General features: G+C 43.1%; 1 protein-coding gene across 5 annotated transcripts in view; it reads right to left on the reverse strand.

Annotated features, from left to right (window-relative positions):
• Positions 1-604: 604 nt before the first annotated feature.
• The window catches only part of NF2 (NF2, moesin-ezrin-radixin like (MERLIN) tumor suppressor), a 93,841-nt gene continuing 77,154 nt past the window's right edge, over positions 605-17,291 (reverse strand). For all 5 annotated transcript variants that reach the window (XM_066603795.1, XM_066603796.1, XM_066603793.1 and 2 more), the window contains one exon: positions 605-3,840. In XM_066603795.1, the coding sequence (XP_066459892.1) occupies positions 3,790-3,840 (51 nt within the window). In that variant the 3' untranslated portion in view covers positions 605-3,789. The remainder of the gene's footprint in view (positions 3,841-17,291) is intronic.

A 17,291-nucleotide genomic window follows, 5' to 3' on the forward strand; every position in this document is an offset into this window, starting at 1 on the left:
TTGCTGCGGATTTCTCCCAGCAGAAAATCCGCACAGGACCTTTTCATCAGGTAAAAATGCTGGACAGGTGCAGGAACTGAACGGCCCCCATTATAGTCAGTGGGGTCCGTCCGGCTCAGTTTGGATCCATTATGACACGGATCTGTTCATCCAGGGGATTCTGTTTTCCTGCTCCCATAACTGAACGAGAAAACAGAATCTGTAGTGCATATGTGAATTTAGCCTCATTATTACACTTTCCTACGCATAGTTAAACACATACCAGTCAGGTATGTGTTTGACTATGAGGTATGTGTCACACTGGCAGTTTTTTCGTGAGGAACGAGCCTCGCTCAACATTTTAACAAGTCAATCAGGGCTTATTAAGCTCCACTTACATGGAGTGATTAGCAGTATATGGTGTGTGCGTGAACAATCATTATAGCACCTACAGTCCCATTTCTGTGGACAGAACATCACTGTTTACAAGGAGAGATGTGCTACCATAAACTGAGGATTTAAGACTGGCGTATGAAAAAGCAGACCAAGTAAATCTCCTCTCTACAGCTTAATGCATGTGTGCAGATGTGTATGTGTGTTAGGTGCATTCATACAACCGTCAAGCTGCGTTCACACTTTGCAATTTTTATTGTGCATTTCTGAAATGTCGCAAAAAAAAAAATCCCCCAAACCATGCACTATTAAAATCACGTGCGTTTTTTGAAAAGGCATGACGCTTTTGAAAAATATGCAAGTTCTTTTTATGCTGTTCAGAAACACACCAAAGAAAAAAAGAAAACAAAAATGTGAATGTAGCTTGTGAAAAAATGTCATCCTGACTTTTTTTTTTAATTATTGCTTGCTCTAGATATATGGCTCCCACATGTAGCCGCTTATTACATATATGTGAATGCAGCCTTAACACACAGAGTTCATACTTTGTGCATTTATAGAAAACAAGTCATTAGTCCGTCAGGATGCTAACGGATACAACAGAACAGATAGCATACCTTGGACTGTCAACAGTTCAGCAAGAGAACATTTCACTTTTTGTACACTGGCACTACCTTTAGATACAGGATACCCACCTAACTCCAGCTTCTGATTAGGGAGGAGTTCACACATTGCAGGTTTGATGCAGAATTTCAGCGTGGATTTGACAACTCCAATGCCATAACAAAGTACTGAACAATCTTAAAAGGGATCGGTCACCTACTTTTAGCGCTATGAGCTAAGCTTGTGGGCCGAATGTGAGTGATCCGTGGAGTCCGGGGATGCAAGTGTTATACTTGCCTTCCCCATCGATTCCCCAGTGTGAGTGATGAAAGCCAATCCTGCTTAATGTAATGAGCGGTGCACTAAGTAGTCCGCCAGTTCTAGTTTTATAATGGATGGACTACTTAGGGATCCACTCAATCCACTGCAGCGGCAGCTTACAGCGCCCACACCGGGGAAACGATGGGGGAGGAAAAGAGAACACTTACATCCCCGGACTCAGCGGTCACCTACTTTCAGACCATAATTTTAGCTTACAGGGCTAAAACCAGGTGACAAGAGTCTCTTTAAGACACTTTTACTTGGAACGACTGTTGGGCGCTAAAGCACCCAACAGCTTTCCGAGCAATCAACGCTCAGTGAATGAAGGCGGAGTGTGCCGAAGATTGTTCCGGCATGTCCGCCTCCAATCATAGTATACAGGCAATCGGTTATAGATGAACAATTCCTGTTTACACAGGCCCATGCAATAGCATACGAACAATGATTGTTTAGGTCTGCATGAAAGATCCAATGGGCGATTTATCACTGATCAAGCAGTTTGCACAATAAAGGCTCATTTACATGCAAAGACAATCTTTCAAACGATTGAAAGATTGACAGTTCTAGCGATCATTTTGCACTTTATCAGCTTCATTTGCATGTAAATGAGCCTTCAGCAGCTATTTGCAAATCACAGCATGTGGTCTGGACTCAGCTGCATTATCTTCACATGGGCTGTCGGCTGAATACAATGTTATCAGCTGCTTCTGCGGAGAACACAGCCTGGGGCCCCTACTATCTCTCTCTGGCTGAACGATGGATTTTATGCTCACTTAAAAATCATCTTTCAGCCCAAAAGTGAAAGATGGGAGCGTTTGCACGCAACGATTATCACTCAAAAGCCATTGTTTGAACGGATTTTGAGCAATAATCGTTGCGTGTAAATAGGGCTCAAGTGTTTGAGCAGTGAAAGAACAGTCTAATGAGTGGCTTGTACGATATTAGGGCCATGTAAAAGGGCCTTTAGTTTTACAAAGTCCATTCACTAATAGCATAAAAAAATACAGCAGATTGTATATACCGTTTCCCTGAAAATAAGACCGTGTCTTATATTTATTTTTGCTCAAAAAGATTTCACTTTTTTACATGTATAGCTGTCTGGACACTATTTAAATTGACTTTTTTATTATCTGTAAACAAGGCTTAATTTTCGAGTAGAGCTTATATTTCAAGAATACTCTAAAATCCTGAAAAAATCATTTTGCATCTTCAAAAATCCTGGAAAATCACGCTAGGGCTCATTTTCAGGGTAGGTCTTATTTTCAGGGAAACTGGGTCTGTTGTGGATTTTCCAATCCAAAGCTTCCTCGGCTGCTGAAAAATCATAGATTTTATTAATTGCAAATCGCAGCTCAATCTTCCCCAAAACCCATAAAGAAGTCACATGCGCCTGTCACTGCGGATTTTGGTGTGGAATTTAGTTCTAGAATAACTGCTCATTGTGTGAACATGCTCTAACGAGCTGTGTACTGACTGCTTGAATGTTTGATTAGTGTGGGAAGTGATAACTAGCATGGACGGGTCTCTGCAGTTCAGAGTCATTGGAGAGACACGTACAAAGGCAGATGGTGCTCGTTAAAACCTCCACTTACTTGTGGCAATCATCGAATCATAATGAATATGGGGACAAACTATTGTTAAAGGGAACCAGGCTAAGTTATGGTGGTGTTAGGGCAAGTGATAGGGAGACGGGGCATGTATTAAACATATATAGAGTCTGCCTGAACACCATAACTATTCATATGACACGCACTGTTAAATACTGGTGAAATAAAAATCTGAAGTCGTTTCCATTAACATGCATATTTTCTTGTTTGTGGGAGTGAGGTGGTGAAGAGACAGGACTTTTTGGTACATCACTTCTATGCATGTCTTGATGCATAACTAGCTGCACTGCCACTACTTTAATTTGTGGCCTTACAATAGCAAAAGTAGCAGATCATCAGGAAACCATAATCAGGAGTATAAAGATGGGGAAGGGGGATGCATGGAAATGAAGTGGCAAGCATGAGCACTATCTCAAAAAAGTTATTATGCAAACTATAGTATGTATGAATGTATGATTTTACATACACACATTATATATACATATATATACACACACATACGCATGTTGCAAATTAAAAAAAAAAAGAAATAGCTTGTCAGAATCATACATAACCCAAACGAAAACTGTTTTCTTTCAGTGTCTGGTGAAATGCTCTTTTACGCCATTTTATTTGAACTACCATACTATTCTGGCAAGGAATATCTTGTTCTGAACCAAGTTTCATTAAAAAATCTGTCAGATCATTGTACCTTGTAGTGTTAACCTTTATATATATGCAGCAATGAGATAGAACACAGATTTAGTTTAAAACGAGATAAAAAAAAGAAAAAGGCAGTTCCAACAAATTCATTGAAATCCCTAGTTACACTTAGGTTGATGCTTCCATACGGCCCTTCCCGTCGTCTTTGGAGAACTTTTGATCTCTGTCACTCAACGGTGATGAATTACAATTCTTCAAAGAAGGCGACTCTGCACTGTGTACTTTGCAAAGTGAGCTGGAAGAAAAACGAAAAAGAACAGGTCATAGGAGGAAATCTAGCTACAATATTTCAGATAATGTACAACAATCATGGATCTTATAGCCAGTGTGGAGACCTTCCATGCACTTCAGAAGAACTCGTTTACGCTGATGTTCTAAATCCTGCTTTTTGTTCAATCACAGAATCAGGAAAGCGGAATCCCTGGCCAGAGCGATCAGTCCTATGACCGAACCAAACAGTGAACAGATCTAATTGACTTTAATGGGGTCAGTCCGGCTTCCATTATGCCCTCTGGCCTTTTCCAAATGGCAATAAATGTGGCGTTATTTCTAGAGATGAGCGAACGTACTCGTTTAGGGCGATTTCGCAATCGAGCACCGCTTTTTTTCGAGTAACTGACTACTCGGGTGAAAAGATTCGGGGGGGCGGTGTGGTGGAGCGGGGGTAGCAATGGGAACAGGGGGGGGGGGGGGTAACTCTCTCCCTCTCCCCCCCACTCCCCTCTGCAACTCCCTGCTCACCCCAAGAATCTTTTCTCCCGAGTAGTCAGTTACTTAAAAAGGGCGGTGCTCGATTGCGAAATCGCCCTAAACGAGTACGTTCGCTCATCTCTAGTTATTTCCACTTGAATTTTCAAGGAATCGGAGACAGATGTGGTTAGTCACTTATATTCATCACTTCGTGACTTCTGGAAAACTTACATTTCAAAGTTTGCAGTGAGCCGTGGAGAGGAGTCAGATGCGGCACATTAATATTCGTAGAGTTATTAGTTTTAAATTCTGTTTTTATTAGATTTAAAATGATATAACAGATCATAGCTTGTACATAACATTCATTTATAACATTTGCATATTACACTGGTCAAGAAATCAATTTTTTCTGTATTTGGTTTGAAATTCAGTGGAAGAACCAGATTCTATCTATCACGTCACATTCCGGAGATACCCAACTCTATTACACAGACAATAATACAGCATTGCCAAATATTGTCTGGTTTAAAAATAAATAAATAAACACTCAGAACTCAATAATGTTTTTCTGGTAATGTATTTGTGAATGAAACTCAAAAAATACTGATATGCTGAGGTAAGAATGAAGAGAAGTGCTTCATGCAGATTACAACAAACACTAAACAGCAGTATAGATAGGCTCATGTCGGTAACCTTCCTGCTCAACTACATTGTTCTGCCATCTAGTGACCAGTTTTAGAACTTCATCCACTGTGTATTACATTCGAATAAAGAGTTTACTTAGTCACTGATTTAATTTTATATAAATAATTCACCAGAAAATGAGCACAAACACAGAAACCTTTTTTGAAAAATTGAAAACCTCTAAAATTACATAAAAACCTTACGCGATACATCATTTCTAAAGGGAAATTCAGATTCTACACCCCAAAAGCCATAAGAATTGATATATCGCACACCAGATGCAAAAATGCTGTTGAGCAGTGTTATTAAATAAGTGCTCTTAATGAGCCCTTAAAGGAGGGGGGGGGGAAGGAAGGGGGATAGGAGGGGTATATGGATGAAAAGGAAGGGTGACAACTACAGGTTAAACAATGTATAAGTAAAAATACATATTAATTTACCAAAGTCTAAGAAAATTTTCGTATATTTATTGCTCCCCCCCTTCTGTATTAGGCCTCGTTAACATAAGCGTGATTTTAGCGCAGAATAGGTGCGTGAAAAGATCGCGTCTAATAGAACTAATGGTTTCCTATAGAAACGCTAAGACGAAGGAACTACATGTGACGCAGGACTGAAGTCAGGGTGTCTTTCGTTACTTTATGCTGCCCTTAAAGTGAGCCTCCGGGCCTAGAGAAACAAAGATGGCTGAACCGCTTCTTCGACTACCCGATGCACACGGTGCATAGTATCCATTGGTATCCAAGGCACAACTTGTTGCTCTGACTGGCAAACACCGCTCAATCAAAGCAGGTGTAGTGTCTTAGACTAATGATGCATACTAGTGCGCAGGGAGTATCAAGTAGTTGGAGAAGCTGGTATGGCCGTTTTTTGTTTTTCCAGGGCTGGAGAGCCGCTTTAAATAGGGCAGTATAAACCTGGTGACAGACTGACTTTAACGTGTACCTGCACGTTCACCTTCGGAGCGTTTGTGCTCGGCCTGCCATTTTTGGCTCCTTACGGCATCTGAAGAAGGGCCCATTTAGCGCTTCTAATACACTCTATGGGGCAGTCTTCAGCTGCCAGCAGAGCAAAAGCTTTTTGAAGGTGCTCTAAAGCCTTGTAGCAGATCGCAGCGGTCGGCTGAAGCAAGTCCCCACTGCTCTCCGCACCCCTAGGTTAGTTTTATTCACATGGTACGGTTGAGCTGCATCTTACCACCACATTTGAAAACCACACCTCGTTTTACTGCAGTTTTTACAGATTAAAAACATTTTACATGTAAAAACCTCATATCCAGAAACACTGGCAATTTGCCAGAGAATGTGTAGTTTGCAGATACAAGTGAAATCAGCCCAGAATAGTGCAAGCTGCGATATTTGTGAATAGCCCGATTGATTACTGTAGGACCTAAATGCCCTCTGCTGAACACACAGATGAGAAATAAGCCCTAGAGATCAGATCTCCCACAATACATTACATGCAGGGAATGCAGCACTGAAGTCAATGTGGATATATTAGGATCAACTGAAATAATGAATATGTGGGATCCACCAAATTAGAACTCTGGCTCACTCAGAGAGAAGATGTCCTGAGCAGGGGACCCTCCTCTAAGATTGCACTAATAGGGCATATAAAAAGGACTCGTGTTAGCTTATTTTTATAACTTGTAGTCTAATGTGCCAAAGGTCATGGGACTGGAGCCAATATCGTGAAGGACCCACTTTAATCTAACCAAGTGCAGCAACTCAACATAGCATCATTTCCATCCATGGGATGGAATACGTCCGGTGGGATGTTGAGTCATGTCATCAGGATAGCCACACATGGTGATATTTGCAGATGCAGGATGGATCTCGGTTGCAAATGGATCTCTCCACCACATCCTATAAATGCTCAACTGGGCTCATGTCCGGTGAATGTGCAGGCCACACCATTAATAGAAATAATCCAGAATGCTCTTTGACCAATTCTGGACTCACGTCTCATCCATCTGGCACCGACTATCATGCCTCGTTTGAATTCCGATAATTCACTTTGCCACTGTGTGCAGTGAATAGAATCCATTGCTTTCAATGGGTTCGTTCACACGTGCGTATTTTTTTAACGCGATGTTTGAAAAAGATATATGGCATGTCCTATATTGCTGCATATGATGCGCCGCAATAGGCCACTGAAGTGAATGGGTTGGCGTTAATACACAGGATACCTGCGTATACACTGCGTATCTGTGCAGCAAATCAATGGTTTCTTCGGAGTACTTTTCTTGCGTGCACAAATACGCAGTGTATTTTCACGCATAGAAACCCGCAAGAGTGGGCAAAATACACAGGCAGATGGAATTTCGGGTGGTCTTGTGAACGAGCTTTAAGATGGCAGTACTGCATCCCCAACTACCTGTGGCACACTGTGCATTGGTAGTGCATCTGTAGTTTAAGACACTACATACGGCTTTGATTGGCCAACGCTGCTCATATCAGCAGCACTGGCCAATGAGAGTAGTGTGCAGTGTCTTAAAACTACAGATGCACTACCAATGCACAGTGTGCCACAGGTAGTTGGGGATGCAGTAATGCCATCTTGGTTTGTCACGGATTGGAGGGTTGCTTTAACTGCCCCACATTTTAGTACAAGCTCTGTTCGTTCTGCAAGAAAAGGACATTAAAGTAGAACAAACTGTAAATGGCTATAGCTCCAGTGCTATTGACCTGCTCTTGCAATCATATTAAAGCGAAGATTCTTTAAAATGACACCAAAGAAATGTCTGCTGCACTTCAATAACTGGAGCTATAGCTGTTAGAAGTGGGGCCAGAATAAGGAATTTACATGTCATTTTAGTCGGGGTGTGCAGAGCACGAGGGAAGGGGGAGGGGGACCAGTGGCAGAGAAGACCTGCGATTCTCCAGTATATCCCCCTTTCCCAGGGGACGGGTGCCTTACATTTTTGTTCATAGGTTATCACTAGAGATGAGCAAACGTACTCGTTTAGGGCGATTTCGCAATCGAGCATCGCTATTTTCGAATACCTGACTACTCGGGTGAAAAGATTTGGGGGTGAGCGGGGGGTTGCAGAGGGGAGTGATGCTCGATTGCGAAATCGCCCTTAACGAGTACGTTCGCTCATCTCTAGTTATGACCCCTTCCCCCATCAATCAGAAAGCATACTTACTCTCTGATTGTCACATATGTGGGTCTTTATTCCCAAAAAAAGAAGTGAAATGACTTGTAATGACATGTAATCATTTCTCCTCTACACCAATTAACCATGCAGATACTGCAGTCATTGCTGACAATGGCCTCTAAATGTGTTTACAGGAGAAAGTAAAAACCCTCTTACATAAGGCTTTAAATATTGAAAAAGACAAACAAAACGACACATAATTGGTATTGCCACATTCATAACAATCCAGATTATAAAATATTACATTTATACAGCCCAGTAAATTCCTCCGACCGAGACAGCTGAACATAATGCTTGGCTATTTCCGCTAGTCCCATTAAAATGAATAGAGTGTCGCTGCTCCATTCATTTCAATTGAGCTGATGAAAATAGCCGAGCGTAGCGTTCAGTGCCATTAAAATTAATGGAGTCGCGGTCATGCATGTGCGACCAGTGGCCCAAACCCCTTTAAGACGACTGCATTCAGGTTTAGTGTGCTTTCACATCTGAGTAGGAAAATCCGTCCGGAGGTTCTGTCGCAGATACAGCTGCAAATACCGGAAGAAAAAGTGCTGCACGCAGTACTTTTTCCTTTGTCCCAAAACGGAGCAGCTAGGCAGACCCCATTATAGTTAATGGGGTCTATCCAGCGCTTTTCGCTCGTGAGGATTCTACTTTCCTGCTTTCCGAATGGCGCAGGAAAGTGGATTCCCCAGCGAAAATGTGAAAGCACCCTTAAATAACCGCCAGTTTACAACTGAACAGATGTTGGCTATCACTTGCCGCCGTGCCGTCCTGTTCTTCTCATTATGTAATAAACACCTGTAATAATTATAAAACTAATTGCAAAGCAAACATATAATTACTGCACAGACAGGTACTTTTTCACTGTTCATGTGATGCAGTTTTGACCCATACTTCGAAGAGAAATTTTCAATTCAGCAAGGTTACCCGACTATAAATGATTAATGCAGCTTGACCAAGCTATAGACTTTACAAGGAGAGGTTATCCTCAGAAACTGACAGCTGGCAGCCCTGCATACACTGTCCATTTACCAAGACCTTTCCTAACCTCAATTAATCTTCACACATGCCAGGCAAAGTGAATTGAGAATCCCCTATGACCTTCCCTGGTCAGGTATTGGAAAGTTCTCCTGTCACTAGATTTGTATTTTGCAATCTGTTTCAAACTGTCTATGTCAAATACATAGTAAGATGGGCAACAGCAACACTGAACGGGGGGCAAGAGCACACAGGGGAAAGTGAACTGAGCTTGCACCTACAGTGGGCATTTGTAGGACTGTACACATAGTGACCCTTCTATAACATAAAAACCACAGACAGATGACATTAATAACACTGATTGTGACATACGAGGTTGTCCGTATCTGGTGCAGCCAAAATGCGGATTAAATGATGTAGTAAACACATCTTGCAGCTACAGAATTCAATGAATTGCTTATTCTCTATAGCGTTTAAATAAATATATCTTATTTGTATAGCGCCAACTTATTCTGCAGCACTTTCAGGTAATTTATTACCCTCAATCAAGCTGGGTACTCATTATACCGACCTTGGAAGGCTGAGTCAGCCGGCTACCTGAACCACGCGGGGATTGAACTCGCAAGCTTCAGGTCGTAAGCGAGAGCTTAGGACTGTATTTCTGCTGCCTTAGCACTCTGTGCCACACAACATACAATCAGGTTATTCCCTATCCACAAAATAAGGGATAATCAGCTGATCGATGGAGGTCCGACCAATGGGACCCCCACAGATTTAGAGAATGTGGATCCAATCAGTCCGCAAATAAATGAAGCAGAAGTTGAGCATGTGCGCCACCACTCTATTTCAGTGAGAGCACTGGAGATTGCCAACTGCTTGAATTCGGCAATTTCTGGTGCCTCCATTAAAATTAATAGAGCAGTATTGTGCATGCGCAACCTCTGCTTCATTCATTTGGGGACTAACTGGACCCTCATGCTCATGATCAGTAGGGATCTCACGGGTCAGACCCCCACTGATGAACTAGCTATCTGCTATTCCGTGGATAGGGCATAACTTCATCCTACTGCAATACCCCTTTACGTTTTGGTCCGTGCATGCTGCATAGTTAGATATACTGATTTCTACAGCAGGTGTAGTGCAGTACAGCAATATAGATAGGGCATCCATACAAAGTGCGGCTCAGCCACGAGTTATGAAGCAGAGAAAAACCATGTGACGATTCTCACGACTCATCCACCGCTTATTTGCAAGACATTTTGTAGTTTCTACTGGTACCGTTTTGGAGTACATATGACTTTTTGATCGCTTTTTATCACATTTTTTCTTCTGGCTTTTGTATTTTTTTTTCTGACCACGTTCACAATACGGGAAAAATAATGCATTACTTTGATAGATTGGACTTTTATAAATGCAGTGATACCAAATATGTTTTTATTATTATTATTATAAATATGGGAAGTTTTTTAATTGTTTTACTTTACTATTAGAAAAAAAATATTAAAAGTTTTTTAAAACTCATTTTTACTCATTTTATTTTAAGTCAAGTGGATGGCCAACTGCGGGTGCACCAGTTATTATAAGAAGGCAAGTCAGCAGAAGCAGTGTGAGGTTTGGGTAACATTTAGAGATGAGCGAGCATACTCGCTAAGGCTAACTACTCGAGTGAGTAGTGCCTTAGTCGAGTATTTGCCCGATTCGGCTGCCGGCGCAGGTGACAGGTGAGTTGCGGCGGTGAGCGGGGGGGGGGGGGGGAGAAAGGGAGAGAGAGCTCTCCCCCGCAGCTCCGTGCCCGCTGCTGGCACCCGAACCTGCAGTCTCGAGCGGGAGAGATACTCGCTAAAGGCAATGCTCGCTCGAGCAATTGCCTTTAGCGAGTATACTCGCTCATCTATAATAATTACCTTTCCCAACTTGTTCAGGACCCACAAATAGTGACTGCTATTTTGGACTAAATATAAACTAATAGACCTGATGGAACAACAGGGGTGCAGGTTGGGGGGCACCTCGGAAATGGTGACCATAATAAATTTTAACTTGTCTTTCAATATGGAGTCTTATCTGGGAGCTATAAAAATACTGAACTTTAGAATGGCAAAGTTCAATCACCTGTGAGTTGCCCTTAAAGGGGTTGTCTCGCGAAAGCAAGTGGGGTTCAGCACTTCTGTATGGCCATATTAATGCACTTTGTAATATACATCGTGCATTAAATATGAGCCATACAGAAGTTATTCACTTACCTTCCCTGCGCTGGCGTCCCCGTTTCGATGGCTCCGTCTAACTTCAGCGTCTAATCGCCCGATTAGACGCGCTTGCGCAGAAGGGTCTTCTGTATTCGGGTCTGTTCGGCAGCAGCGGCGTTTTGGCTCCGCCCCTTCTACGCGCCGTCGCGTAGCTCCGCCCCTCGCGTAGCTCCGCCCCGTCATGTGTGCCGATTCCAGCCAATCAAGTGCTTAACCCCACTTGCTTTCGCGAGACAACCCCTTTAACCTTATTGACAGGCCATAAATGGAAATTTTTGAAAAACAACAAATACTCACTGTGAGCATTTCATACCTTACAGGAATAAAAGTGTTAGGAGTAGAAGAAAACAGATGTGGCTCAATAACGATTTAATGGTGGCAATAAACAACAAAGAAAGCAGTGAAGAAGCATTAAAAAGCTATAAAAGGAAGAAAATAAACTATGTAAAAAGCAAATAATAGTAGCAAGGTGGAGACAGCGAGACTCCTTGCCAAACAGAGTAAAACCCTAAACTGTTCTACAACTATATAAATAGCAAAAAGATTAATACTGAAAGTGTTGGCCCTTTAAAAAGTAATGAGGGAAAAATAGTAGAGGGTGATTAAGAGAAAGCAAGTCTGTTAAATAGTTTTTCCACTAGCGTATTTACTCGGGAAAATGAAATATCAGATGAAATGCAAAGTGATAAAGCAAAACTCTCCATTAAACGTCACCAGTCTAACCCAGGAAGATGCACAGAGTCGCCGTAAAAAGCTTAAAATAGGCAAATTACCAGGTCTCGATGGCATACATCCCCGGGTTCTAAGGGAATTGGGCAATGTGATAGACAGACCATTGTTTCTTATATTTAAAGACTCTATTGTGATGGGGTTTGTTCAACCGGATTGGTGGAAAGCAAATGTCGTGCCAGTGTTCAAAAAGGGGTCAAAAAGGGAACCTGGAAGCTATAGGCCAGTAAGTCTTAATTCTAATGTGGGTAAAATGTTTGAAGGGTTTCTAAGAGATGCTATCCTGGAGTAATGAAAATAGCTGTATAACTCCGTATCAGCATGGGTTTATGAGGGGTCGCTCCTGTCAAACCAACCTGATGAGCTTCTACGAGGAGGTAAGTTCTAGACTGGACCAGGGAGAGTTACTAGATCTTGTATATCTTGTTTTTACTAAAGCATTTGATACTGGGCGAGAATGTGTGCAAGTGGGTAAGTAACTGGTCAGTGATAGAAAGCAGAGGGTGGTCATTAATAGTACATACTGTGATTGGGCCCTATTATTTTTAATATTCAATATATTTATTAACGACATTGTGAAGGGATTGTACAGTAAAGTATTAATATTTGCAGATGATATAAAACTATGTAAAAGTAATTAACAAAAGAGGACGGTATAAGGTTGCAGATGCATCTGGATACGTTGGGGCAGAAAAGTGGCAAAATGAAGTTTAACACTGATAAATGTAAGGTTATGCACATGGGCAGGAAGAATACATGTCACCATTACACACTAATGGGAAACCACTGGGCAAAACAGATATGGCGAAGGACAACTGAATCAACAACTGTCACGCAGCTGCTGCCAAGGCACATGGGATCATGGGGTGCATCGAGAGGTATAGAGGCACATGACGAGAACATTGTTCTTTCGCTTTACAAGTCGCTGGTCAGATCACACATGGAATATTGTGTACAGTTTAGGGTACTGGTACTCAAGGAGGACATATCGGAGATTGAGCAGGGTACAAAGGTGGGCAACTAAAGTAATAAACAGAATGTGCAGACTACAATACCCAGAGAAATGATCAAAACTGGGGTTATTTAGTTCAGTAAAAAAAGATGGCTGAAGGGCGACCTAATAACAATGTATAATTATATAAGGGGACAATACAGAGATCTCTCCCATCATCTATTTATACCCAGGACTGTGACTGTAACAAGGGGTGTCCTCTACTTCTACCGTGTTTCCCCGAAAGTAAGACAGTGTCTTACTTTCTTTTTATCCCCAAAAGCCAGACTATGTCTTACTTTCGGGGTATGTCTTATAATAAAAAAAAATCATTACTCACCTCCCCCGGCGTTCTGTCACGCTCCGGCAGGATGTCGCTCGCTCCTCGTCCCCGGCGCAGCATTGCTTTCTGAATGCGGGGGCTTGAAATCCCCGCCTCCAGAAAGCTAATACACACGCCGTCAGCCAGTTACAGAATGGCTGTGATTGGCTGAAGGCGCACGTGGCTTCAGCCAATCACACTATTCAATGACATCATTGAATGGGTGTGATTGGCTGAAGCCACGTGCGCCTTCAGCCAATCACAGCCATTCTGTAACTGGCTGACGGCGTGTGTATTAGCTTTCTGGAGGCGGGGATTTCAAGCCCCCGCATTCAGAAAGCAATGCTGCGCCGGGGACGAGGAGCGAGCGACATCCTGCCGGAGCGCGACAGAACGCCGGGGGAGGTGAGTAATGATTTTTTTTTTCCTACGGTATGTCTTACTTTCGGGGTACGGCTTACATTGGCCGACCCCCCTGACACCCCCGATACGTCTTACAATCGGGGGTGTCTTACTATCGGGGAAACACGGTAGAGAAAAGAAGGTTTCTAGACCAATATAGAAGGGGATTCTTTACTGTAAGAGCAGTGAGACTATCGAACTCTCTGCCTGAGGACGTGGTGATGGCGAACTCACTAGAAGAGTTTAAAGGGGTTCTGACATGAATAATGTTTTTATGCTTTAGCAGCCATTGTTCCCTGGTCTGCCTAATGGACACAGGGAACCCATGGGTTAATGGCTGCTAAAGCATAAAAATCTTATGCTTACCTGTTCTCCTGTTGTTGTTGACATCGGGGGGTCATCTCCCGGCAGCATATTAGCACTTTCTGCTTAGGTTAAGCAGCCTGACTAGAGCCACCTGATTGGTGCACGCTGTGCAGTCACGTGGTGCCGAAGAGCCAATCAGGTGGCTCTAATCAGCAGCGCTGCTTAACCTAAGCAGAAGGTGCTAGTATGCCTCCCGGCAGGCAGTCTTCTTCCTCCAGCAGCCGCGCCGCTCCGGGATCGCGCGCATGCGCAGTGGAGAGGTGCCCTCTGACAGGAGTCAGGACGGGCCGCGTCTCCACTGCGCATGCTCAGCACTCCGGAGTTCAGCCAAAACGGACGGGCCGCCCACAGCAAGCACTGCTTGTGACGTGCTTGCTGTGGCGGTCCGTCCGTTGACCTCGGAAGTGCCTGACGGACGGACTAGAGCAGGAAGCGGTCTTATTGACCGCTCCTGCTCTGCTTTAAAGGCACAGAAGAAGATGCCGGCTGGAGGGGACATGCCTGGCGATCGGGCCAGGCCAGGCAAGGTGAGTACAATTTTTTTTTTTTCATGTCAGAACCCCTTTAAGAGGGGCCTGGACGCTTTTCTTGATTGATACAATATTATGTGTTATAATAACCAATTACTTCAGAAGGGCCGGTGATCCGGGGATTATTCTGATTGCCATATTGGAGTCACGAAGGATTTTTTCCCTCTAAAATGAGGAAAATTAGCTTCTACCTTATGGGCTTTTGCCTTTCTCTGGATCAACATTGGAAGGAGGGGTGTAATAGGCTGAACTAGATGACCATATGTCTTTTTCAGCTTTACACACTATGTTATTATGTTCGGTGAGCATCTACAGATAAGAATTCCAGAAATTGCCAGCTTCCTGGTAGGTCAAATGGCAGTACGTGGTAGATTTTATTTGCCAAGTACATGATTCCAGACTAAGATCTGATCTAAACCATTTAGTCATTGACATTTTGTTAATGTCAACCACCACAAATTTGTGTATGAAAAGTGCCCAAACACCATTTGACTCTGTCTGAAGATTTCCACCACTTTTCAGAGTTGTTACCGATTTCCCGACATGTGAGATTGTATTTCAGGTACCGAACCACATGGAGGGACCAGAAGAAAAAAAAGTCCCCCCTTCTGTTCCACTTAAATGTTTCCTAGCTCATGGACTCCATTCTGATGTTATCTTCTACGTCATGACTAACAAGGTGGCCTGCTGCTCCCCCTTCTCCTGTAACATATCCTTTTTATAGTCCTTGCATAAAAAAGAAACAATGGAGATCGCCCTCTGCCCAACCATATGTAATATAAACAGCTGGCTATAATCCTACTGCGGTGGGAATTAGTCCTCAATGGTTCCTTCTTTGTGAAGACAACGCTTCCTTTATCGAGCACTTCATGTATTACGGGCTGTGACATTAGGATCCAATCGCAGGGATACCCTCGATCTCTTTCAGCTAAAACATCCTAGGAAGCGGTAAGCCAATTGTATCACATGTTGACTGCATTACAGATGTATTATAAACGAGATGAAAATAAATATTTAAGTGGTCAAACGCAGACATGATACATATTTTAGACGGTTATGAGCTGAGGGATAAAGGCCCATGTGACAGAAATGTGTTAAGGATTCTGAGTGGTTATCACAGGCAGCTGGAGCACATACTAGAACTCAGGGTTTCCGCTCCGGTGCGCATCGCAATGTGAGCAGGGAAAGCAGGAGAGGGGAGGGGGATTCCCTTGGGGCGCCTCCAGCTGCCCCCATTCTCTCTGTCGGCCAGCTCAGCTCTCTCATCCAATTAAGAGTGATGCAGGGCGGCTGGCTTCCCCTGGAATATGGAACACCTCGTGTGTGAGAAGAGGAGGGCGGCGTGATGAGACAGAATTGTGGCAGAGGAAAGCCCTGTGAATAATGGGAGGGGAGCTCACTGATTTCTACTGCAGCTCTTAATTCCTGTTCCAGTGCAATGCTTAACCCATTAAACACAAAAATAGGGGTAGATTTAGGAACCAAATTAAAGAGTATAATAGACGCTACTAAGCAAGTTTACACGGGTCTACTTAAGAACCTGTAGGGAATGTTCACATGGGACATATCCTCCGCTGCAGAAAGCCTGCCACAGATTTTGCCAGAACTCTACGGCAAAATCCATGGCGCTCATGAGGGGTGAAATATGCTGTGAAAACGCGGTTCAAAGTGACATGCTGCAGATTTAAAAATCAATTTACACTCTGCACTATGCCCTCAGCGTGTGGATAACACTTCTTTAAATTCACCCATTAGGCTTGTACTGTAGTACGCTGTGAAATTTCCGACCGCAAGTCTGCAGTATTTACTATTTAATTATTTACTAAAACAGATATGTCAGCACAGGTTACAGAGCCTCTTTAAAAGGGAAAGCTGTCAAGAGATTCATGCTGCTCGACACACAAGAAGCATGAAATACTGACAGATGCCAATGTTAGAAAGTGCTAGGTTGTACAAGGGAATGCCAGTAAAACCAGTTTACAAAAGAGCTGAGAACTGGGGGAGAGAGAGTCATATGGGCGGTTCACCTCCTGGCTCCGATAGGCTGACAGGTCTCCATTTGTGTATAGGGAGACTTGCCAATCATGCCAAGACTGGCGGGAAGAAGCAGGCAGTTAGCACCTCTTCATGTGCTTTGGGCAGCATGAATCTGACGGGATCTATTTAGGTAATCTTGTAACCATCTTTTCAATCAGATACTTACATCATTGCCTATAATACACAGCTGTTGAAAATCACCATTGAAATGAAAATAGGAATTCAGACTTAAGGCCCATTTACACGGAATGAGGATCGCTCAAACGGCAGTTTGAGTGACAGTTTTGAGCGATCCCTTTGCATCACCTCTTAAGTAGCTAATTAGGTTATTACCGTGTTAATGAAGGCGGAGCCGGATAACGCTGATGGCTCCGAAAATAGCAGGAGGACTGACAGCTGCTTTGTTCTCGAAGCCATCAGCTGGTATCCCGTGAGAGCTCTGAGCGGGATATTAGCTGAAAGAATACTATCAGCAGTATCCCACCGAGAACTCAGCGCTGATAAGGCTCATCGCTGACATTTATTTTGCTAAAAGTTAGCGATGAATGAATAGT

Source organism: Eleutherodactylus coqui, chromosome 5 (genome assembly GCF_035609145.1).
Source record: "Eleutherodactylus coqui strain aEleCoq1 chromosome 5, aEleCoq1.hap1, whole genome shotgun sequence".
Classification (NCBI taxonomy): domain Eukaryota; kingdom Metazoa; phylum Chordata; class Amphibia; order Anura; family Eleutherodactylidae; genus Eleutherodactylus; species Eleutherodactylus coqui.